This window comes from Nestor notabilis, unplaced genomic scaffold (assembly GCF_000696875.1).
Source record: "Nestor notabilis isolate BGI_N333 unplaced genomic scaffold, ASM69687v1 scaffold1666, whole genome shotgun sequence".
Taxonomy (NCBI): Eukaryota; Metazoa; Chordata; class Aves; order Psittaciformes; family Psittacidae; genus Nestor; species Nestor notabilis.
This window is the reverse complement of record NW_009934015.1, coordinates 45,692-70,046: the sequence shown is the minus strand read 5'-3', so window position 1 is coordinate 70,046 and position 24,355 is coordinate 45,692. Positions and strand designations below refer to the sequence as shown.

Sequence of the window (24,355 nt, the reverse complement as noted above, 5' to 3'; positions counted from 1 at the left end):
CTGTCATAGAATGTGCCTCCCAAGCTAACATGAAAATCGAATTCCCAGGACTGAAGATAACATTTTCCTCCATTTAACATGGAACTAGAAAGTGGATTCCACAAGAGGGAGCTAGAAAACAAATAATCTTTCTTGAAGCAGACTATTAAACTCTTTACAGAATAAAGTGGTGGACGTGCTATATGTGTCCCATATCAACCACAAGAGGTGGCTGAGTTACCGTTGCATCAAGTCTCCCACTATGATGGCTCTTTGTTGTATGGAAACATCAAGTCGTGCTTCAGGGCTTTGTAAAGATTGACAAAGGATTCAGCCCAAGCATCTTTCTGGTGCCCTTGGGACTGAGCAGCCCTGTAGGCTGTGTAGACCATGGTCAACACTGTCCTTTCAAAGTCTTCTTTCTTGAGGGTCCTTGGGTAGGAAGACAACATGCTACTCAGCCTGCGGATCTCTGTGATGCTCTTGGGGATAATCTCATTGCAGATGGTGTCAAACTTAGCAGCCTTCCTCAGTGAAGCAAGCTCTTCATCTTTGATCGAGATCCTCTGACTTTTGTCAATGTCAAGCTCAGCTAAAAGAAACTGGCACAAAATCAGAACACAGAAAGCTATTTATCTTCTCCAAGAGACTCTATGCACAGTAAATTGAATTAACAATATGTCCTTAGCTCTTTACATTAGGTCAAATGGAGACAAAACTCTCATTGCACTGGCTGGAGGTGGTGCAGAAAGACTATGTAAATGCTGGACTCCTGTGTTACCTACCTGGAAAAATTAGAGGCAGGCTATGGGGAAAGAAGAGAGGAAAAGGAAAACCCAGGTAGGCTTCTGTTGTCCAAAAAAGGCATGGGTTGCTGCTGGTGCTACATGGGAACTAGAGAGACAGCAGCAGAGCTGGGAAAGGCCATTTACCCTGCCAGGGATAGCAGCTCTGTGTGAGAGAGCTCAGCAGTGGCTTCCCTGCCCATCTTCCCTGTTTGGACTCCAGTCCCAGTTTCCCAAGGTATGGGATAGATAGGTTTGACCCATGTACCTTCTTCAGGTGGGCCACTTTTCTGTAGTTAACTATGTGCCACTGTTCCAGACTGTGCATTATGTCTGCAGTCTCCACTGCTGTGCAAGAGGGGACCTGGGTCATTTTGAAGTGAAACACTCATGCCCTCTGGATTACTTTGCAATGTGCTCATGTCTTTAATGATTCAAATGAATAATTTGGGACTAAGATTTAGACTAAAGAATTTTAATGGATTATATTGTTAATACATAACCATTGTGGAAGGAAGTTGCTTTCAGTAGAAAGCCATTTGCTGTGGTTTACATTTTGCCTGTCAGTTAACTAGAACCCACTAGTTTGAGGAACTGTAGGCAACTGCAGGCAACTGCTGCCTGCTTAAATGTTGAAAGAGCTGAGTTTGTCGTATGTATGTTTGTTCCCTCCTTTCTGGTGAGCTATGCTAACCCATAGTCAGCAATGGGTTTACTTCAGGAATGAGTAAAAGTGACATGAAGACAGATAACGGATAACGCCAGTGTGGACAGTAACCCCAGTCTTGGCTAGGGTTTAAGGTACCATCTGCTCTCATATACCGAACCTCATAAAGCAGGACCACATCTTCCAGCGAGTTTTGTAGCACTGGGTTAAGGAAGGCAGCTGAGGACCTCTTGAATCGCTGAGCAGCTGGGAAAAGCATAGCTGGAAAATAGTAATGGGAAAAGAGAGGTTCCATAGGGTGGCAAACACTGAAAAGAGGAAGAACTTTTCAACAGTAGAGTCAACAAAAGAACTTCATGTTGCAAAGAGTTACTCTACACTGTGACTTCTCACCATAAATAAAATGGGTGGCATGGACTGCTTTGACTCTAATCTACTAGGGATGGAGGTTAGCCGTTTGTCCTGTATGTGTACAGTCTAATACAGAGTGGTTTATAGTCCAAGCCTGGGACTCTAAGGTGCAACCATGGTGTAAGGAATAATAATGATAACTGCAACATCAGCATTGTCTGGAAAACATATCCTTCTCCTGGCTCTGCAAGGGAAAATTAATATTGACCCTCAAAAAAGCCTTCTTTCTTCAGGCCATTCTCCTACCATCACACTTCTAAGACTTTATATTTCTCCTGGTTTCAGCTGCCGAACTGTTAGTCTCTCCTTAATTGATAAAACCAACTCCTCCAGAGTAGATTGCCTCATCTGTCTGGGGCATATACATCTAGAGTGACTCTCCCTTTGGAGATGCCTATCTCTATTCATTGAGCCTGTTACCAGCTTAGACAAGACACCTCAATGAGGTGAAACCCAGTTTATTATGACTTAAATACTTCACAGTGTTATAGCTAGAAACAACAAAGTCTGCTATGATCAGATATTTATTCACTACTGTGTAGTCTACTACAGATATTATTTCATGGAAATGAGAAAGAAAACATATGTATTGCCCCTGAATTCAGCACGCCAGTGAGGTAAAGCATTTGCGGAATCAATGACCTGTACAGTCCAGAGTACAGAAAACATCTAATTTGACATTACAAACCATGAGTGTGCCAAGTAAAAGAACAGACATGTTGAGAAGGACTTAGTCTCTGCAGTAGCTTTTCTTCAGCATAATGCCTTCAACACCCAGCCATCTTATCTAGCACAGCTGAGGAGGTGGTGAGTTTGGGAAAGGTCACAAGCTACCTGCAGGTTCTACTCTGCAAGAATGCTTGCCTGGCTGACCACTGGCAACTGGGCTATACCCATTTTCTGCTGCTACTCCATCTCTGATGTTCACTCTTTTTGCTCAGAGTTTTGCTGAGACACACTGGAGCTATTCCATCTTTTGCTCTTGGCAACTTGAAAATGTTATTGAGTGCATGTGAAGCACTTGAAACTTCAAACACTAATTGCCAAGTAATTAAAACTTTTATTACTGGGCAATTAAAACTCTGCTAAGCAGCTGGCAGAAATCCAGTCCATAATGATGACAATTCTTTTTTATCTCTTTTAGATCCTCTTTCAGTGGAAACAGCCTCAGAGTAGAGAGTACCTTTACATATGTAGGTGGTTTACATCTCAGATGTACTTTAAGCCATGGAAAAGGTGTCTGTGGCATCTTCCTCCAATGCTCTCATGCTTATTGTCACCACACCAATCACTTTTAGCTTTCAGGCCAAGTGCAGATTCCCACCATGGAGCTGCACTAGGAGCCATCAGATTCAGCTCATCACCACTCACCCAGAAAAGCCCCAGTGAAAAGCTTGAACAAAAATGAATACCATATTAGCAATTTAGTACTGACCCTCTTGCTGAAACACAGAATCTCAGAAAGCGGCTGGGTTCTTCTACCCAGGTGTTCCCATGATAACATGGATTAGGTTAGAAGATTCAAGGGGACAAGAGCCTGAGCTGCTGTATTATGAGAAAGGACTTTGTATGCACGTCAGAAGCATGTCATCCTCTTCAGGGACCAGGCTAGCACTGACTCCCTGATCTCATTATCTTGTTCCCAAAACATATCAAACTTTGTTACAGTTCTTAGAGAATCTACTCAGAAACTCTTTCAGAGCTCATTTGTATTTATCACAATGATCTGATTTTCCTGATCTACATTTTATTTCAGTCCCTCCCTTTCTTTTTCTGCACTATAGTCAAATCCTTCCACCATCACTCCCTCCCCAGTCCTCTAAGTTCACAAGCTCCTCTGAGATTGTGTGAGCATTCAGAGCAAGCATTCTCTGATTTTCATTACATTTACTTAACACACCTGTAAATTTAGCACAAAAGCTGAGACAGAGAAAGAGTTGAAGGCAGTTTCTGCATTTAGTGATTGCAAATTGTACTTGAAGCTTTTCTGCTGGCTTTACTTCTTCCTGCATTTACTTCCATATCTGACTGAGTTAGCTGGGCACTATCAAAGAACAGCCAAAGACTGTCACTGTGACTTATATTTACTATTTTCTTCCCCAATGAAGTTCCATGTAAAGCTACCAAGCATATCTTCCATAGGAAGATGCAGACCAGTTATCCTGGGTTCAGCTACAGCAGTCATTTTTTCTCCTTCTTAGTAGCTGGTGCAGTGCTGTGGTTTTGACTTTCAGTCTGGGAACAATGCTGATAACACCGATGTTTTTAGTTGTTGCTCAGTAATGTTTACTCTGACCAAGGACTTTCTCAGTCTCATGCTTTGCCAGAGAGGAGGGGAAGCCAGGAGGAAGCAGAGACAGGACACCTGACTCAAACTGGCCAAAGGGGTATTCCATACCACAGCACGTCATGCCCAGTATATAAACTGGGGGAAGTTACCCGGAAGGCCCAGATCGCTGCTCGGGTCGGGCTGGGTATCGGTCGGCGGGTGGGGAGCGGTTGTGTCCTTTTCCCTTGTTATTCCTCTTATCATTATTATTGGTAGCAGTAGTGGTTTGTATTATACCTTAGTTACTGGAGTGCTGTTATCTCAACCCATGGGAGTTACATTCCTTCGATTCTCCTCCCCATCCCTCCGGAAGCGGGGGGAGGAAGGAAAAGGGGGGGGAGTGAGCAAGCGGCTGCGTGGTTCCAAGTTGCCGGCTGGGCTTAAACCACGACAGCAGTGTACGTCATTTTATGTTAATGTTGCAGCTAATTCGTTTCAATGGCAGTAACTGTGGATATGTGAGCAGAGATCAGTGTTGGCAAGAGAAAGTCCAACCCAGTGATGTCTGAAGTCATTGAAGAGAATCCTAGTGATTTATTGGTTTCACTTTTACAAATGTGTTGAGACTTCTCAGTGGAGATGTGGGTGCTTATCTCCGGAAGGCTGAACAATCACATAATAAAAAGTTTATGATTGACAGGGATGAAATAAGAAAAATAAGGTTTTTTTATTGTCCTTACTGAAAACATTTTCCATTGTCTATCTATGTATCCCTTCTTCAGAGGGGCCCTAGAAGAGTTCCCTGATCTGACCTCCCTTGCTGCCCATTGAGGCCTCAGGGCTGGAGGTGGATGGGACTAGTGGGCTGAGCACAGACATGCACTCCCAGCCTACCTGGCCAACCCTGAACAGCCTCATCCTATGCCCTGGAGTACATCACTGCTTATGCCTGAAGACAGTGGGCAGCAACAGGTCTACTCCTAAGGGTGGTTAAAACTGCTTGTCAAAATGCGGTTCAGGAATCTCTGTTTTCTGCACTGCAGGAGACTATCCAGTCTCCCATGACTCTGCTGACTCAACTCCACCTCTCCTTCAGGACTATCGAGGTTTTTAAACAAAAGCTGCAGCTGTGTTTGCCAACTCATTGGCCTGCTTCTAACTATTTAGCTCATGACAATTTAGAAATTTCTTTAAGGTTTAAACATACTGTCATATCTGAGGCTGACAATAGCATTATTTCAGAGATGCTTTCATCTGTCTTAAACACCATGCCAGAATTTCTGTACCTCATTAACCTCGTAATAAACATTTGTGATGGTCTCTCAGGTTTTCCATGTAGTTTTACTGGCAATGTTACAGATGTTTAGTTTTGCTTTCCAGTTCACCATTTCCCAACTGCTGCCTGTGATGTGTTTGCTCAGTAAGTACAGAGCATAGCTGCAGGAGTGCTCAACTGAGTGCATCATCAAAAAATTGAGTGCATTTTTTTTCTATGAAAAGGTGTGAAGCCAAAAGAATGGATCAGGCCAATTGCTCCAAAGCACGTATAGCTCCCCAGGGCGCCAGGACATGAACACAGATTAAGTGAAGTCATGACTCAGTAGGAATTATTTTTATTTACTTCAGAGGCATGGAAAAGGGCTATCTCATTGCTTCAGTGGGACTCCTTTCATGAAGGACAGGAGGAGTAGAGGAACAAGAGGACTTGTGGGCCAAAACTCCTGACTCCCTGCAAGCAAAGCAAAGGGGAGTTGCCTGTGGATCTAGCGAAAGACGGTGGCCCAGCTGGAGTTGCTTTATAAGCCAAATTCAGTTAGCAGGCTGCCAATTGTGTCCTCGTGTCTTAGATTACTAGGGCCTGACTCTAAAGTAACTCGTGAAAATCATTTCTCTGGATATCACTGACTTCCTGGGACAGATATCCACACAGGCAGCAGGAGTTCTTATACAGTGATGGATCTAAAAAGGAAAAGCGATCTCTGAAACTCCTTTCTGTGTTCACCAGCAGTCGTAACAGGGATTAACAAGACCATGTGCTCTCAGACCACCACAACTGTCTTTTTACTGCAAGCTCACAACCATCTCTTGGTAATGAGAAACGGCTACAAGCTCAGCAGTACATCCAGCTTGATCCCTCACAACAAAAGATTTCCCTTCCTGCTCAAAGCTTTTTAAATCCAGACTCCTAGACCTCAAAAAGAAGAAGTTTATGCATCCCAAATTATAATGACAGGAATTTCTCCCTATTTGGCTTTATCTTATCAGTAAAGCAGGGAATAAAAATGTTTACCACAAAACAGTTGTTCAGTGCTGGAGTGCATTGGTGCATGGAAACAAATATGCATGCTGCCCCCTAAATGAAAGGAAAATGTAAAAGTTTCTAGGTTATTTTTCATGAAGACATAGTAGAGTAGAAAAACATATTTGTATACATTCATTTCCTTCTGCTGTTTTGTTCTGCCCCACAACAAACACAAAGAAACAAAGCATTTGAATTATGTTCCAGTGGTGTGAGTTTTTCCTTAGCCTAAACATCACATAACTAGAAAAATAAATTTTAAAAAAAGTATTGCCATGCTGAGTCTTTTTTTCATGCAAACTTCTGCAAGAGCTGAAAGAGCCATCTCCCGCGCCAGATGCACATCTGTTTTCAGCTTGCTGTTAATCAGCTTGGAGCATTGCTGGTTCCACTAGTGAACTGGAAATTTTCCTTGCGTCACCACATTTTTTCTCACCTGCCTGGAATTTGCACTAAAAAGGTCTCAGCACACCCAGAGTCTCCTGTCAAGAGAAGATATTTGTTGATAACCTGATAAGACATTTTCCCACTAGCACTGACTTCTTTGAAAGGTGAAGATGATTCTTCAAGATGAATTCAAGCATTTGCCAAAGCAAATGAAACCAGCACCGTCCACAAAGTGATTGTGTAGGCAGACACAGCAGCTATTATAATGCCATGCAAAAATTATGAGTGATCTAGTATGGATGAACCTATTTTGTTGCACTGACTGCTGGGCAATTCCTAGCAGTCACTGTTACTTGTACCTGCTGCAGATACCAGTACGAGAAGCAATGCTTCCTTCAGGGTGAAGGGATGTTGACCTATGGGAGGTGTGCAGTGGGCAGTGAAAATAGTAACATAAATTACAAAAAGTGCAGTGCTACTAAGTGATGAATAGGTTTCATGCATAGTAATCCCACCCTTTGCTCTTGCACTTTCCTTATCCCCAGAAGTATGTGTTTGCACCACCTGAAAGGTGTTTATACTGCCCTGGGTCTGCAGTCTCTCCCAGGACAGAAACGGAGCTTTGGCTGGCCAGACCTGCAGCAGAGCATGCTCAGGCATAGTTCCTCTATGCTTCCTGACTTTCTGCTTTTCTGTATCAAAACTGCTGTATTAGAAGTGATTGAACAATTTGACCTAGCATAGGAAAAATCAAAACAGTGGGAAGCTGGAGGAAGAATAAGAGGAATAAAACAAGGGAAACACACACAAAACCCTAGAAAGACAAGGAAAAATATGTCAGTGCTGTAGGCTAGCTTCTGAAACTTGTATCTGGAATTGCAAGTACCTCCCATGACAACAAGTGCAATGCAAAGGCTTGTGCATTCCAACTTTAATACATTTAAATCTCCATCACTGGGAGATTAAATCCCAATGCCCCTTAGGAGAACACAGCTGTGAGATGGAGAAGACATTTTAATTACAAACCAACATGAACAAGTACATTTTTAAAAGCAGCTACCAAGAGAATTATTTGCCTTTTTTTTTTTTTTACTTTCAGCTCCACATCCTTGCTATCTTGGCTCCTAAGAGTAAAATTAACAGTGGCAATGGTCTCACTTTATTCCTGCCTGTTGGATAAAAGTGCAAATAGTTATTTGTTTCTTCTTTAGTTATGAAAAGAGTGGTTAAGAGCAAAAAGCTCCATCTTGAATGTCTAAGTTTTGTCAATAAGGATGTAGGCAGTAGTTCTCCCTACAAAAGTTGTCAACAGGCAACACTGTTCTTAGAAAAAAAATTCCATTTAAAACACTTAGAGTTAATAACAGACTGTATTTAAAACCTTGGATCATCACAAAAACAGTGTTTTCAAAGGTTTTTTCAAAGTTATCTTTTACTCTTTTTTTTTTTTTTTTTTTTTTTTAAGAAACATGTATTCTGAAAGGGTATCCCAGCTCCATAAAACAGAACCCACTCGAATGTAACTTCTGTTCTTCGTATATGTCCTGAGATGTGTTGGTTTAGATTAACGTGCAAGAGTTTCTATATAAAATCTAGAGTAGTTATAGCCTTTCTAGCTATTTGGCATGAGTAAGAAATGTGAAGGTGTATTAGAAAGACCAAAAAGCCCCTTATGTTTATAGAAGTGTGTATTGCTGGAGAAGGAAATGATGCCTCTGAGTGTGTATATGTGAGAGGCAGAGGATCTTTTTTATTATTATTTAAGTAAAATGGTTTCAAAGATATGACTGGCATCAACCAACTAGAATGGTCTAGAATTTATTCCCTCAGATGAAATTTCCATTATGCAGCACTTTCATCTGTAGCACCCTGTAGCAATACACACTGTTATTTATTCTTCCCTTGGTCATAAGGAGGGTGTCCCCACCTGGAATTATGAATCTCACAAAAAAAAAGCTACAGTCAGCCAAGAGAGGCCATTAATGTGCTGGAGTAAAGTTGCCACAGAAGGCATGCAGAGAAAAAATACACACAAAGAAACTGAAGGTACATGAAAAATATTGTTATCCTTCAGTTTGCTGCCATGTTACCAGGAACTAGGGGTAGGCTATGGTGAACACTGTATGAGTGAATGGAAACAATAAAGGAAATATCAACTCTGTTCCACAGGTTTAGCACAGAAGCAATAAGCAATTTTGGTAACCCATGAAATTTATATCCCTGTCTTCATTGCAAGCTCTCCTTCCCAATCTGTTCTGCTCACAACATTCCTTATACAAGGGGAAGACACAAAGTAATCTTAATGAAATAAATTTAAAAACGTTTCTTACAAATGGGCAAGTAAAGGAATCTGATGATGATCCAATCTAATCAGGAAGGAGCAGAGAAGGGAGGGAAGTTATACAGATGGGTGTTGGGGTTTATGTACTGAGCCGTAGGGAAGGACCCTAGGAGCAGAGCAAAGTGGATTATTCCTGTTAAACAATGCAGTGAGAGCAGTGGAAATCAAAGCTCTGCTTCATGGGAAAAGGCAGAGCTGCAACAGCTCCAATAGCTCTATGCATTATGCTATTGCTGCCCTGAAAAGAAAGCCCTTCAAAACAAATTCTCTCTTTCCGATTCCCTGCTTTTTTTATACTGGCATCACAGAACCCAAAGGGTGGGGTTCAAGCCCTGCACCACCTCTTCACAGGTATAATATTACACAGAACTGATATACCAGAAAAGGAGAGGTGTCCAGTGATTTAGAATGGCTTCTTCACATTTTTTGTTACTTTCTTTTTCAGTTGGGATTCTTGATTATCTAGCAGGCAAGGGCAACTGAGAAGCTAGGGTTTTGCTGAGGCTAACCTTACTACAGCTGCAGCTGCAAGGAGCGGTCTAGCATGCTGGACCTGCAGTGAGGATCTCCCTCCTTCCCTTTGTGCTGACACTACTTTGCATGGTCACGCAATAAGTCAAGCCGTTATTCTGTATGGTCTTGAATGAAGGGGAAAAGCAAATTAATAAAAGAGTGGTAGATTTTAGCTGTCTCACTCCCTATCACAGCTGCTACACCAGCAGCACTCCTAAATGTGGGAAACTCCCAGTGCAAGTGTGGTCCAACTACTTTTAGGAAAGACCAGTTCTCAGATGATGTAATGATGGACATCAGCCCTGCCTTTCCTCATGCCTGCACACCCTTGATCCATCCACCAAACTAATGGGCTCCTTTCTGTGGATGGCCACCTCAACTAGCGTAGTCATTGCTCCTGCTAGAGGTAAGGATCAGCTGCAGGGCTATTAGCTGCCAAACACTTCTTTCCCTCCTATGCTTACATCCCCCAGAACTTTTAACAGAGTGAATTCAACCAGCACAAAGAATATAGCCATTCCCAGAATGGATGGTGAGAAAGAAATCAAAGATCCACTTTGAACCACCTATCTAGCAGGGAGCAGTATGATTTTTTTTTTTTCATTATCACAAATAACAGCTCAGATTTTTCAGTCTAAATATTAACTGTTGTCATTTACTAGTTCCACAAAATGTCTATTCAGAGTAGGAACAATATCATATGCTTTATCTAAATGACTAATACTATGTAGATTTAGGAGGTCTCTTTGAAATTACCTTGCCTTTTTATCTGGGAGAATGGCAATACCCTGCTATATGTTAACAACAGAACTAGCAGATTTCCATCTCATGATGACTTCCAGTTTGAAGTGTCTGCCTTTTCAGAAATGTGTGTTAATGAAGTACAATGCATTGGATCTGTTGAAAGGGACACCACATGAAATTCTGTGCAGGTGGCCAAATTATAAAAATACATGGTCATTCTGACTTTAAAATTTATGGCCATATAATCTGTAGATTAAGAAAAATTATGAAGGTTTCTTGTTACTGCTGACTGAATTGTCCTGTGTTGAATTAACCAATGGGAACTGTCTCAACTGAGATCATGGAGCTGTTAGTTGAGGTAAAGTAAAACAGAAGAAATTATGGGGATCCTGGAATTATTCACTTAAGCAGGATGTGAGTTTCAACTAGCAAGTAAATTCAAATATTTGATGGTTAAGTTAGGAACTATTGAACTGATAACAAACTATTTATTATTTATTATTTGTGTATGAACTTCTTACCCACGTATACTAACACACATGCAAGAAAACAAGCTATTCCTCAAACTCACTATCAATATTGCAGCTCAGACTGAGGAGGAATAAACATTATATTGACTATTTCTTCTTCCTCAGATTAGAAAGAGCCAGAATTGTCTTCCACTTTGCTTCAAATTCCCATACAATCGAAATAAATTTTTAGGAGGAGAATACATAAATCCCAGATTTCTGCTTTCTCTGCTCTGGGATTTCACTTGTTCTTTAAAAACAAGGAAACCCCAGCTGCTTTTCCATCTGTTCATTGAGCTCCAAATGTCAGTGCACCTGCTGCTGGTTTTCTTAATGACATGAATATGTGTGGGTTGGAGAAAGAGTATAAATCAGCCTTGCCCAATAAAGAAAAAGTAGGGATATACTTGGGCCTTTTTGTGAGGAAATGAGTTATTTCTGGAGATGATTCCTTGTCTAACCATTGTGTATTTTCTAGTAGTGATGATAAAGACAAGAAGTCTGAGAAAGTAACTTAGAGCTGAATATTGGTTGAGGTATGTTTCTGAACTGGACTGATACAGCTGTTTTGCCACCTGAGCAGAACATGAAGGGTGAAAAGCTGCATTGTATCCCTGGGTAAGAGGCAGGGGAACCCCTCCTGTAGCAGTGAGTGAGGGGCACTACAAGAAGGTGCCTATTCTGTCAAGTTCATGCCTGCATGAATGTCTGGGCCCCACTATGTTAATTTCTGCATCTGCATGAAAATAATATTGAAAAATTAATGGAATGCAAGAATAATGATCTAGAAAATCTAATAAGTGAATTTCAATGTGTGCAGGTCAATGGAGGGCCAAGACAATCTATGTGATACTGCTGGAAACACAGCAAAGAAATATGAAGGATGAATGAAAAATGGATTATTTTTGTAGCTTCCTTCCCCATGCTCCATGCAAGTATGGGATTTCCATTCTACAAAGCTGTCAGTTTTCCACTGTTCCTTGTTATTTCATGCTCTCCTGAAATCCAACTGTTCCTAGATCTTTCAGGTTTCACAATCTCCTGAAATAAAGCTGAGACTGACATACAATTGGATTCACCATTAAATACAGAAAGACATGCCAGAACCTTGAGTATTTGTCCTGGGTTCGGCAAATTGTTAAAGGCAGCTGGGCACCGTGGACAAGGTCCTCAGATGGCACCACCAGCCCTGTGGTGGTGCTTTATGGGTAGCCAGGTCACAGAGAGTCCTGTGCTGTGAAAGACATGCTTGGGATTGGAGGGAAGAAAGTTAGATTTAGGCCTACAAAAATCTTACAGCCAACAAAATAACCCAAATATCTGTGAGGAGTGGGACCTGAAAGACACAAAAATGCTGACAGTTGCTCCTGAAATTGGTGAAAATACAAAACTTAACATCTTTTACCACTGCTGTTCCTGCTTCTATGGATGCCATGCCTCAATGGCTTCCAGCCCAAAAGGACCCTGCCAATTTTTCCCACATGTTTAATTCAGTGTTATTCCTCCTTACCATGTATTCTTTTTTGGAGTCTTTTGAGGTGAACTTGTGAAATAGATTTTTGCTTACAGGAAAATAGCCTAAGTAAATGTTTAAGGAAAAAATGTTAATAACCTCATGCTCTAAACTTAGGAAAAATGCATTTGGAGAAAGGGAGGAAGACCTGATTTCCAGTAAAGACCTCTAGCATGTTGCTGACTGAAACCAGCTGGGGATTTTTTCTTCGATTTAACTCCGCTGTGCATGGAGACTGCTAAAGAAGACATTATTACTCAGGAGAAGCACATTAGTTAAGCTTCTGTGATACTGACATTGTAAATTTCAACCTGTCTTTCCCTGGATTTAGGCTTTCTTGTTACTAATTCAAACACTCTGAAGATTGTATAATGAAATGTTCTCACTTAGATAAGTTTTTGCCAACATGTATACGCTCCACAGGCTGTCATTATAGGCTGCCAATCAAAAATCTTTTGGTCAATCTGACATCTGTTGTCCCTAGAGAAGCACTCCTTGCAAACACTAGACTTCATTGTGTGATAATTCTGCATGACAGTTCTTCCTCAGCTTGGTGGTAATGATGATCTCTCAGATAAGTTTTCAGAGATGATCTGATTATGAACCTGGGATTGATATTCATCTTACATCATCTTCATATGACTGTCTTTTTGTCATATTAGGGGAATTTTATTACTGGTCTTTGGTCTATAGGTAAGAGGTAGTCATTGTCTGAGGCACACTAATACAACAAACTGATCATTTACAGGAGTAATAGACATTTAGCATGGTCAGAAAATAAGGCAGGGACTGATTGTCCCCATATTTATACTTCTAAATGCTAGTACCAGTAATCTTTAGGTTCTGTTTTGACCTCCAAGCAGTGCACATATATCAAGGATGAAGCAAAATACAAACTAACTTGCCATGGCTGAGCTCCTTGGACATGCTGGATTAGTAGCTGTTACCCAGTGCATTGGGTTACAGACGGAGGCTGACATGAGTGCTCCAGTTTGTTGTGAAAAAAGCATTCAGAAGGTGATTATAACTTTGTTTAAATGATGCATGGGATATTTTTTCAGCAAAAGCACCCATAAGGAAATGAACTGTGCTTTGAAAACAGGTAAGTAAACCACCATATGCTCAAGTAGCTTCTCCCAGCTGAATAGCAGTGAGAAGGACTAGCATTCTTTTCCACCTCAGCAGGCAGACATTCAGGGGTGCTGAAGTCAAGCCTTGGGTTCAGTAGCATTCATATACAGAGGCATCAGGGGAGATACATTTGCTTCTTTAAGAGTTTATGCCATGTTTGGCAGCACAAATTCAACCAAAAGTGAAAAGCTCCTGGGGGACATCATAGATGGATCTGAAAAGCTAGCTGGACATGATACACACTTCCATCTTCAATCATGTAAATAGAGAGGAAGGAGAGGTGTAGATTATTTAAGACATGTGATGAGTTGATTACATTTACCTCAGTAACAAATGAGTGCAAATAGAAACTGAGCTCTTTGCCTTCATGGTGATATTTTGCCAAGGAGCCCCCATATGTTCCTTCGCAGGATATATGGGCATGTGGTGTTCAGCTTTGGAGTTCACCTCAGCTTGACTATGCTGGCTGTGAGCAACATGCACAGAGATTAGGGCTGACAAAACTGTGTGTGTGCTAGATTGATGGATGGATGGTTTGTGGCACATCCAGTTAGTCATTCAGGGTTTGAAGGGCATTCAGAAATTCCCAGCAAATGTCCAACAGCCTGTGCCCTAAATACCATTTCTGGCTAGAAAAGGAGTGTCTTTCTAGGGAAATACAATTTCTTATGGTAACCCTAACACTTAGCTATTTACCAGGCAGACTTTTTAAAAGACAAATTTCTTCATCAGATGGAGTCCACGTTTCCCTGCTGTGAACATGAGAAATACAGCACCACGGCAAGACAAGCCCCAGTCTGTGCAATTGCCAGCTTGTGACTGCCTCATCTTTCTCAGTCGCATTGCTAAACATCTAAATCCCCTCTCAGCTCTCTGCATTCCTGGAGGATTCCCTCCATCCACAGCATGCAGCATTGCCCAGACCTCAGCCAAGTGGCAGCTGTTTTCCCACTCTCTGCAGCAGGGCTAGTTTTAGGGGGAAATGGGGTACAGTAAGAAAGGTACCTGATACAGGAAGGCAGGAAGGTTAGATAAGGAAGCTAAAAACCCCAAGCGTGGGCCAGAAAGCAGGTTTTGACTGTTCCTGATGGTTGACAGAGGACACCTTGTATGAGTACTCCATCAAAACTGGGATCCTCTGAGCTGAGCTCAGACACCGTACTGCCTGTTCATTTCACCCTGACTTCTCCCAGGCATCGTGTGTGGAAGCAGGGCCACATCGTCCTCCTCCTCCTGCTGGAGAGCCCAACGCACGGCAGTCACTTTGCCACTTAAGCCTCAGTGAGTTCGATTGTATCTGATCTTTGATGACGGTCTCTGATTCCTGTTAGAGGGTACACCAGGGTGGAAAAACCTTTGGGTACTTTTCTATTCTATCTTTGAGGGGATCCAACTGAGCTTTAGATTTGCAAAGTACAAGTCAGGGTAGGTCAACCCCTTTGAGCACTGTTTATTAAAAATCCCAGTGGTAGAAAGCAACAAAACAAGCAGTATATATGTTTTATCATTAGACTTACTACCTTCCAAAGCTTTCTACCAAATTGGCATGGCAATCCAGATAATCAGAAGTTGCTGCAACTATGACAAATGTATGGTTTCATTTAACACAGGCTGTACTATATTAGGATGCCTACAAGTAGTGTTTAACTGGAAATGGAGTTTGTTCAGTGCCAAGCTATGAACAATTGCAGTAAATAAAAAAGAGGCATGCCTTAACTGTGTTTTATTTTAGGAGGGGGCTTAAGGCATGAACAGTTCCCTCAGACATAAAATCTGCATTTAATAAATAAATTGAATAAACAATTACTTTGTTTTCCTTCAGAGCCAGGCATAAACAGAAACTTGATGTCACCGCTGTTATGAAAACCAGGGAGGAAACTGAGGGCTTGCAGAACTTGATCCATTCCTCCAGGGGCTGACAGGGGGAAACAGGGACTTGTGCAGCTGTGGCACTGTTACTATGCCTGGTGTTAATGGGAAATGCTGTAGCCCAACAGCCCTGTAAAATAGCAAGTTTCCTGCAGCTTCTGTGGAATAAAACAGGCTGTTCCTTGAGCTGTGGGAAGTCTTTTTTTATACCTACATAATTTAGAAAGCCCAAAAGGACACACACACACACACACACACACACAGAGCTGTGCAGACACCCTGACATATTGCTGATTCAGTAGCAGTAAATTTAACTTGTATACTGTGACTGGTGTTGAATTGCCCAGGCTAGTGTATCTCACCATCCTAGTGTGCCAAGAGGCTGGTCAGACCAGAAGCAAGCACAAATCCTGCTTACATGAGAAAAAGGCAGTGCCAGCTCCAGAGAAATTGAGCCATCCCACACTCCTGACAAGCAGATGGGTAAGATGTAGACCAGCTGTGACAGATGGGCATCTTCTGAAGCGTGCGTCCAAATGGGGATACATACCATGCTGACAAGGGTCAGGTACCCTAACCTTAAACATATATGTGCTTTAATCTTTCTCATCCGCGTTTATCGCATTTTCTGTCTCTCTACTATTTGCCTTTCTCTTCTTTTCCTCTCATTCATGCTGCCTCCTTCCATTGCCTTTTTTACCTCCAGCTTTTTCTCTATTCTTTCATAGCATTCATGCCTTTTGTCTTTGCCTCTTTTTTCTCCTTCTCAGTGGCTCAAATAAGCCCTGCCAGACTGAAAAGTTTGTACTTTTTCCAGGACAGAGAAGCATCGGCTCTGTTTTGGGCATGCCACCACCTGCCAAATAGACGGAGATGATGAAATCCTGATGTTCTGGCTCGCAGCAGATATCCACATCTAGCCCAGTGCAGTTTACTCTCTTCACGATCAGGCAAAACACAACCAGAATGTTCTGCTCCCCCAGTGCCATGCCAGAGGGTGGGGTAACCACAAGCATCGCAGCAGACCTTGTGCATTTGGGTCTCCAACACAAGACTGCAGTGCAGCATTGCCCTTCCACTGTCCCGCTTCCTTCCAAATAACCTCTGAGCTTTGAACAACTTATTTTTCCCTTTGTCAGCAACTTTTTTTCAGCTATCCACCTGGCTCCTCCTGAGCAGAGAGAGACTCAGTGAGTTTGGAGCCTGGCTCCTGGCTGGTGACCTGTTTCCCTGTGGCTGGGGAGGAATTTCCAGAGGACGAGTGGTATGTGTGCCGATCTCAGGGGAACGGGGGAACTGCCAAGCCTAACCAGTAAACTGGGCCAGGAAAGGCCCCACATACGCTTTCACCAGAGGAAAGGAATGTCTGTGGAAACTGGGAATAGTGGAGCTTATATTAAGCTCGTCTCCTTCTCACATTGATCTTATTTCAAGCCCAGCACTGAGCTTGCCCTGCCACAAGCACTGTGACAGCGAGAAAAGAGGACCCAGGTTATTGCTGCAGGATGGAGCACCCCAGGAGGGATAAAAAGAGCTGATGGCTAAGGGTTAGCCACTGAGTAGGCAAGGGAGCCCCGTGGTTTGTGGTGCAGACAGTCTAGTTTAATGTCTATGAATGAGCATGTATGCTGTGGGGGATATATTATAAGCTGCAACAGAAACAGCAAAATAAATCAGGATTTCAGGGTAATGAAAGATGCAGGAACAATGGAGGCATACAGGATCCCTTCCTTGGCTTTATTTCGTTCAAGTGGCAGAGAATACCCCATAGGCGATTGTCCCCTTGGAGGTGCTTTTTTGTGTGTCTCTCCACAAGTTATTTGCAACTTATCCTCATGTTGCTTTTTTTTTTTTACCTTTTTGTGATGCTTTGATACATTGCCTCCTCTGCTTCCCACTATCAACTATCCATGTAGCAGACCTGCACCAGCTTCACCCATGCCAGTACCATTTTGCTGAAAACCACTTTAACGAACAAATAACACATTTGGGCTGGAAGATTTTAACAATCAGGGTTACTACAGGAAACCAAATGCCAGAGAATGACCAAGATTGTGGCCTCACTCCTGTGTGTGGCAAAACTCCTGCTGACTTCAGTGTGCTGGCTTGCACATTTCAGTGCTTTTGAAGTTAAAGCAAGGAGCAGACTTGTTTGCCCACTTCAAATCAAGACATTTGCACGGCTCCCTGTTATGCTACAGTTAGATCCATGTACCCATCTAGCTTCTCTGCTTCTTGGATGGACTCAGCTCCCTGCAGCAGAGACAACAAGGTGCAGAGGGAGAGTGCATGGTTTTTGAGAGCCTGGCTCAAGGTCTGTGCAGTCTGTGCATGCAGGCAAGCACCAGTGTTCATCTCCAGCACCCTAGGCTGGCCCTATGGATCCTGTCCTGCCTTGAACCCAAGCACAGGCACTGTGTGCAAAGTTAATTGCTCCACCACTCAGTGCTTTGTCTCAGCAATTTACATGTTGCCCGGCACTGCTTGAATAATCAGAGCTTCTGCAGCCTGGTGATGTTCATTAAGGCCTGCTGACTTTCCTTTCAATGACATTGTATTATTCAGCGCTTCTGATAAGATTTCTTCTGCCTGAGAAGTCGTTACTCTCCTGATGAATCTGCCACGATTTACCCGAGAAAACAAGAAAAGCATTTTATGCTTCAGAAACGGATTTTTCTTAAAAATCATCACTATTAACAACATACAGGACCATATACACAGAGTCATCCTGAAGAGGTCTGGGGCAAGTGATTTAATTACTCCGTGCCTCACAGTGAAAGGGGATGCCAACATTTCCTCCCCTTAAGTACACTGAAAGTTGTCTGGGGAAGGAAAGATTTTTTTTCACTCTGTGTGTTTTCATAATGCCAGGTACCAGTGGGGTCTCTGGGTCCATCAGTCAAGTATAAAATAATCAGAAAGGGGGCTCACAGAGTACTCTACATCTTTGCATGTGTACGTGAGCTATTTCATTTGTAACAGAGCTGCTTTGCCTGTGGAAGGGAACATTGCCTTAACAGCATGCATTCAGAGCAGTGAGATGGTTGTTAAAGGTCAGGTGAAGGGAGCTATTTCCGCGTGAAAGTGTGAAGAGGGATTTGAAATGCAGAAGGTGCTTCTGAGATGAACTTTGGCCGGGACTCTTGTGTAAACTGATCCAGATTCCATGACATCTGGATCCCGGATCCCAGATCCCAGTTCTATACCTGGGACTGAGGCAAATAGATAGGACTTGCCAGTCCTCAGTACTGGGATGGAACTGGGATTACTGAAAAGACTCTACTGGTGTCACTTTCAGCTCATAGTTCTCACTTAGTCTAGCACATGTCAAAGAGAAAACAGCTTTACCTCATGTGTCTTCCACTTGTTGCTTACCCAGATCTCTTCAAAATTGTCTAGCTGCTTTCTCCTTTTAACTTTTGATTCTGTCATCTAGTTTATGACTGTATGAGAGTAAGCTTTAGACATTTTTTGGCTGCTTCCTCTGGAGAAAGATCCTCAGAATCACTTAGATACTTCCTTGCTAAAAGCATGACTGCTTTTATGGAGTACAATACCCATCTGTGATCTAAACTAAAATGTAGAAGCTTCTATAATCTATCCTTTCTCTGATCTCATCACAGTTTGGCATCATTGCCCTAGAAGAGATTAGGAACTTTGATTTTTTTTAAAACATCCTTTACATCTTTCAGTTTCAGGTATGCACTGTGAATTCTGATTCAGGGATCATCCTCCATGCAGGTTAAATTAAGTTTGCCCCTAAAGGGAATCAGGACATGCTAGAAAGGATTTTGATTACAGCTGCAGCACTAGCCCATTGTATATTTATCCCACACAGGTTAAAACCTTTCAGAGACTGTTACATTCTAGTTACTTTTCACAACACCGAGCAGCTTTCCCAGATACTAGTAAGTAATCTGTTTTTAGCCCCTTCTTCAGTCCTCTCTTTCTGCTTGTCCTGTAATAGCACTTAGTTCAATAGTTTCAGACTGCCACCACAGCTGATACACAAGCTATCTGCCACAAGGAACAGGAAGGCCATGCCTGTGCAGCACAGCAAAGCTTAGGGCAGAGGTGTCAGAGCCAGAAGCAGTATGACCATATCGGTGTGCCACTGGGTCCAATCAGGTGATCCCTGCTGAAAGGCAGAGCTCACTCTCTTGGGCACATCCTATGCATGTGACTATCATGCTGCTGGGACACCAGCTAGAGCCCATGCACTGTCCTGTGAAGTGCAAAGCAGGCAGATTGCCTTGATCCTGGATCTGTGACCCTTGTGCCATGCAGATATCCTAGTTACCTCCTTAGTTCATTAATTCCCAAATGTATTTTAGATTTGCTTGAAAACATATTTTTGTCTTTGCTTTCTTCTAATTTCTTAAAGGGCAGACAATATTCCTCTAATGCCTCCTTTGTACAACTTAGAGTGTAGGACAATTTGTTTTTTAACAAGACCATAACCTGGCATACTCAAGCCCTTCTGAGCATACATGTGTATATGTGTTTGACCACTTGTGTTGTAATTACATGCTGTGTTCAGGCCATATTCCTTTTGCTTGTCTGTTCAAGCCAAATATGTCAAACAAGTATTACTGTCAGCAGTGGAATCCCACAGGCTGCTCAAGAAGAAGGTGCCTGGCTACAAGGATTCAGTGTGAAATGGGAGGGAGAAGAGGGGGAAAAAGAGGCAAATAAGGTCACAATGTGTGGGGATGCACCACATGCCCTAGTCTCCAAGGTGTTCATCCTTTGCCCACACAGCAAGATCACCAGCAACCTAGTATATAGCAGATGATCACAGAATATAGAATAAGTTAAATATTGCCTATCTCTCTTTCTCTTCTACATAGTCCTCCCTCTTCTGGCACCAGAGACTTGCCAGCCTGCTCTAGCTAAGCCCACAAGCAGAAGCAGCTTGCAAAAGTTGCTCATATAGCAGCTGCTCCATCAAACTCACAAACTCAGTTGCCACAACACTAGAGTAAATGCTAAAAGTTTGCACTGTTGTGGGGAAATCAACAAGGGTGGACCTTCTGTTCTTTCAAGTAATTCCTTCTGCAGAAAGCCTCTAAGGAGAGCAAACTGTTCCTCTGATGTTGTGGAACAACCATTTGACTTCCACCGAGCTCTAGAGACCAAATAATGCATGTGGACCAGATAGAACTGGATGCAACTGTAGTAACTGCTTTTGAGGTCTCAAAGGCACAGGACAGTCATTCCCCAAAAGCACAAAACCTCAGTGGTGTTAATATAGCTAATAAATAATTTTCTCACTCATGGGTGAAAAGTTTTACCTCCCTATTTTATATTTTCAACATCTTTTGCAGCTTCCACTGAGCGGTGAACTTACCACTGTAGCTGCTTCCTCACTGTCCAAGAAGCCACAAGCACAGAAAATCATACTGCATCTTTGCTCCCTGAGCAACCAGGTAGCAAACATGGTACTGTTTGTGTGACATTTATTTGGATCAGGAAGCCCTTGGAGCAAATAAACTACAGCCAGCTGAGGTGAAATATGCTAATAAGGATTGCTAAGAGATTTTTCTTGAGGGAGCAGGCAGTTCTTATAATGCAGATCTGAAGCCAACTTCTGCTTTTCAGCATATAGGTGCTCATCAGAGTAGTCTGATGAATGCAACTGAATGGCAGGCAGTGACACTCTCTCCAGCTACCACAGCCGCATGGGGGCTTTTTGTTTATTTTTGTTTTCAGTGAACAGAATTTGTTACTTGGTTTCTCCAGTAAAAACATCTCTTAACATATGTGATTCTTATTTGGGACCTTCAGAAATTAATGTGGCCTCACCTTTAGCATCGCATAGGGAATATCACTCAGTAGAGACTTAACATTACCTTTTCTCCCTAAAAACGTGCTTCACAAAATCTGAGAGGATGATGACGTACACCTAATCCTGCAAGAGGTTCAAGGAAACCTGAGGTAATGACAAGCAAATTATTGCATCACCATTCAGGATCTTTTCCTTATTGCTCTGAACATGTCCATCCTAGGGACCAAGCTTTGTCTGTGAGTTCTGGACCAATGTCCACAGCTGGATCTAGGCAGGCAGGTGTGATATTTATAACACAAATGGATGGGGAAGTGAGGGAAAGGGGGAAAAAGAAAAGCAGCAACACTCAGTTTTCCTGCAGAGACTGTGGTGGGTTTTTTTTTTCCATTGATTGATACTTGTAAAAGCAAAGGGAAAAGGGAGGTGGCAGTCCGAAGTTCCCACTCACCAGCCAGCACAAGTATGTTCTTATTCCTGATGTCTGACTTTTTTCTTGAGCCAAAGCTTCAATACTTAACTACAAGGGCTGGGCATCCAAGGCTGCTCCAGTGCCCCCTAGTGAAAAAACAAGGAAGGCTGGACCTTGTTTTGTCCAATATTAACTATTCATTTCTATTGCAAACAACCACTGTTGATGATTAAAGCAGGACCCTTTGTCCTACTGGTTTGTAAACAATCTGGACTACTAGTCAAAATGGAGATTATATGCAGATCTGTCTTTCATTTCCATCAGACCAGATGCTGATCTGTCTTTGCTTTCCCATTGCAAAACTTAGATTGGGAATAGGATAAAATTTAAGTGATTGAGCTTTAATCCAGACAAGAGTCAGTGGTCATTTGTGGAGGGAGGGAAGAGCTCTGACTGTGCAGAAGGGTGTGTCTTGTCTCAGTACTCAAATTTCCTCTTAAGTTTCTAAGCAATTCAAAAACTGGGACAGTGCTTTGGCCCTCTTTACACTGCAAATTAGGATGGCATTGGTTGGGCTGACAGGTAGTTTAGGCAAGTGGAGGTTCTCTGAAGTAGCTATTATTGAAGGAGTCATGCCTCTAAAACATATTTGGAGCTGAATAGTCCCAGCAGCTGTGAAGAAGAAATGTGGTTTCCTCCTCAGCAGATGTCTGTATATAGTATTTGTGAGAACTGAATTCCTTATCACTACAGGGAATGAATCTTGTCTTCCCTCTGAAGTCTCCAAAACCAAATTCTAGAGCTTCCAAATTGAAAACATTCTGCTTTCCCAAAAGGCACAATAGAATTCTGATGTTTTCCTTTAAATATTCATGGCAGTTAAATTGGACCTTCAAAGTTGCATGGATCCCTTTTAGGGTTGTGTTGTTAATTAAAATAAGAGTGTTAGCAAAACTGAAGAACATCCTTAAATTACGTAGAATTTATTCCATGGAAATGAACCCCTTTCTTTTTCTTTTTTTCCATTTCAGAGGTAAGGTGACCTCATTCTTCCAAAAGGTAGGGTTGTGGTTTTTTTAATATATGCAGATCAAGTTCTGATTTTATCACTCTTCTATGTGTCACCTCTGAAAATAAGAACTCTTATCTACAGAATTAAGGGATTTTATTATGACAATTGGTGTCATTACTATCTATTATACAGTAAGAGAAAAGTAAGATATATGCAGGTATAATGGCTCATCCAGTATCATCAAAGAGGCTGATGAAAAAGCTGGGGAAAGAACCTGCCATTCTGAGTCCCAGGCCATTGCCCTGTCAGTGAGCCCCACTAACTCTAAGGAACAACTAAGCATTCATACAGCTGTAGCAGAATTGCATACCTCTTCATTGATTCATTCAGCCATTGCCTTCCCTACAAAATCAAAACCAAACCCAAATAGCAGACTAGAAAGAAATTAGCTATACAACCATAATGAGGAAGACATGGGAGATTGGGGTAGGGACAGGGGCACCTGAATGCTTGGATTTTTAACAGACTCCAGTTCTTTTAAATATCTGTGAATTTCAATATTGGAACCAAAGAAATCTTTTGGGAGATGTTTCCTTTCTCCACTTCAAGCAGCTACTGAACCCATGCCAAATACCAAGGAGAGAATAAAACGAAAAAGGGAAACGACATCATCACTAGCTTTTAAGCAAACATCTCCTATGCAATCCAGCAGTCCCAAAACATTGCATATGTTACCGTCACACGCTTGAATACATATATGGCACAACTATATATTGTCATATTGACAGCTGAAGCCTTATAACCTTCCTTATGTTGTATGTGCTAGTCTGTCAGGGTAGGGTCGTAGACATTCCTAGTCACCTTTCACAATTCAGGTATTGTTGTGTTTATTACTACCAGGTATCTGCCTGGTGGAGCAGCAGATTGTGCCACCTGTGACTGCAAAGGCTTTTGCTTTAAGCTTCCATCACCTATGATTTTTGTTAATGCAGGAGAAAGGGAAGAAAGAATAAGAAAGGAAATATTGAGAAAATAATGTAGGTTTGGTTCTTGGGATATTTTATATATATATTTGCATTATAATATAATACATATATCATTTACCTGTATGCAGTTATGCATGTGTATTTTTTTATTTGATTACTATAATTCTATATGATTATCTGGCTGACCTGTTTAAAGGAAAAAAAAAGTTCTAGAGTTGGAAGAGAAATTATATATTTTTTTTATATATATATACGTATGTAAGTATATGTAGAATGTAACATAATTTCAGACCAAATCAACAAACTCAAAGTTTTATCTTAAATAGTATTTCATGTTTAAATCTTACCTCTATTCCATTTGTGGGTCACAGTGGCATGAGCACTGTAATAGAACAGCAGCAGCAGTAATGTCTTCCAAAGCATTCTTCTCTTTAGAATATGTATATCTAGCTGTATAGTAGCCTTTTAATTTCCTAGTTCCTTTCTTTTCAGGAAAAAATAAATGGCTTTTCCTCTCCCCCTCCCCCTTTAAAGGAGAACCTGTCTGTTCTTCTGAGTACAGCTGAAGTCAGCGTGCAGCTCCACTCCCAAACCAAGTCTCCTCGGGATCAGGAAACTTACTTTCACAGACAGACTTTGTTTTTATCCACATCTGGAATGACTCATAGTGCATGTGAGTTTGCTGGCAGCTGTGTGAATAAATATCATTACATTTTTGTAGTTGAGTTTCATTTGTTATATGG

At 41.9% G+C, this 24,355-nt stretch overlaps 1 protein-coding gene across 1 annotated transcript; it reads right to left on the bottom strand.

Annotated features, from left to right (window-relative positions):
* Positions 1-164: 164 nt before the first annotated feature.
* FAM180A (family with sequence similarity 180, member A) lies at positions 165-24,135 on the bottom strand. The gene is made up of 3 exons (XM_010017120.1): positions 23,960-24,135; positions 1,592-1,692; positions 165-581 (listed from the first exon to the last, which is right to left on the bottom strand). Exons 1-3 carry the CDS (start codon positions 24,033-24,035, stop codon positions 240-242), a joined length of 519 nt encoding a protein of 172 aa, XP_010015422.1. The 5' UTR covers positions 24,036-24,135; the 3' UTR covers positions 165-239.
* Between the last annotated feature and the right edge of the window lie 220 nt (positions 24,136-24,355).

Excerpts from the sequence above, each read along its gene's own strand:
- FAM180A (XM_010017120.1), bottom strand. The coding sequence starts at position 24,035 with ATGCTTTGGAAGACATTACTGCTGCTGCTGTTCTATTACAGTGCTCAT. Across the intron at positions 1,693-23,959 it reads GACCCACAAATGGAATAGAG|CTATGCTTTTCCCAGCTGCT; the intron begins GTAAGATTTAAA and ends ACTATTTTCCAG. Across the intron at positions 582-1,591 it reads ATGTGGTCCTGCTTTATGAG|TTTCTTTTAGCTGAGCTTGA; the intron begins GTTCGGTATATG and ends ATTTTGTGCCAG.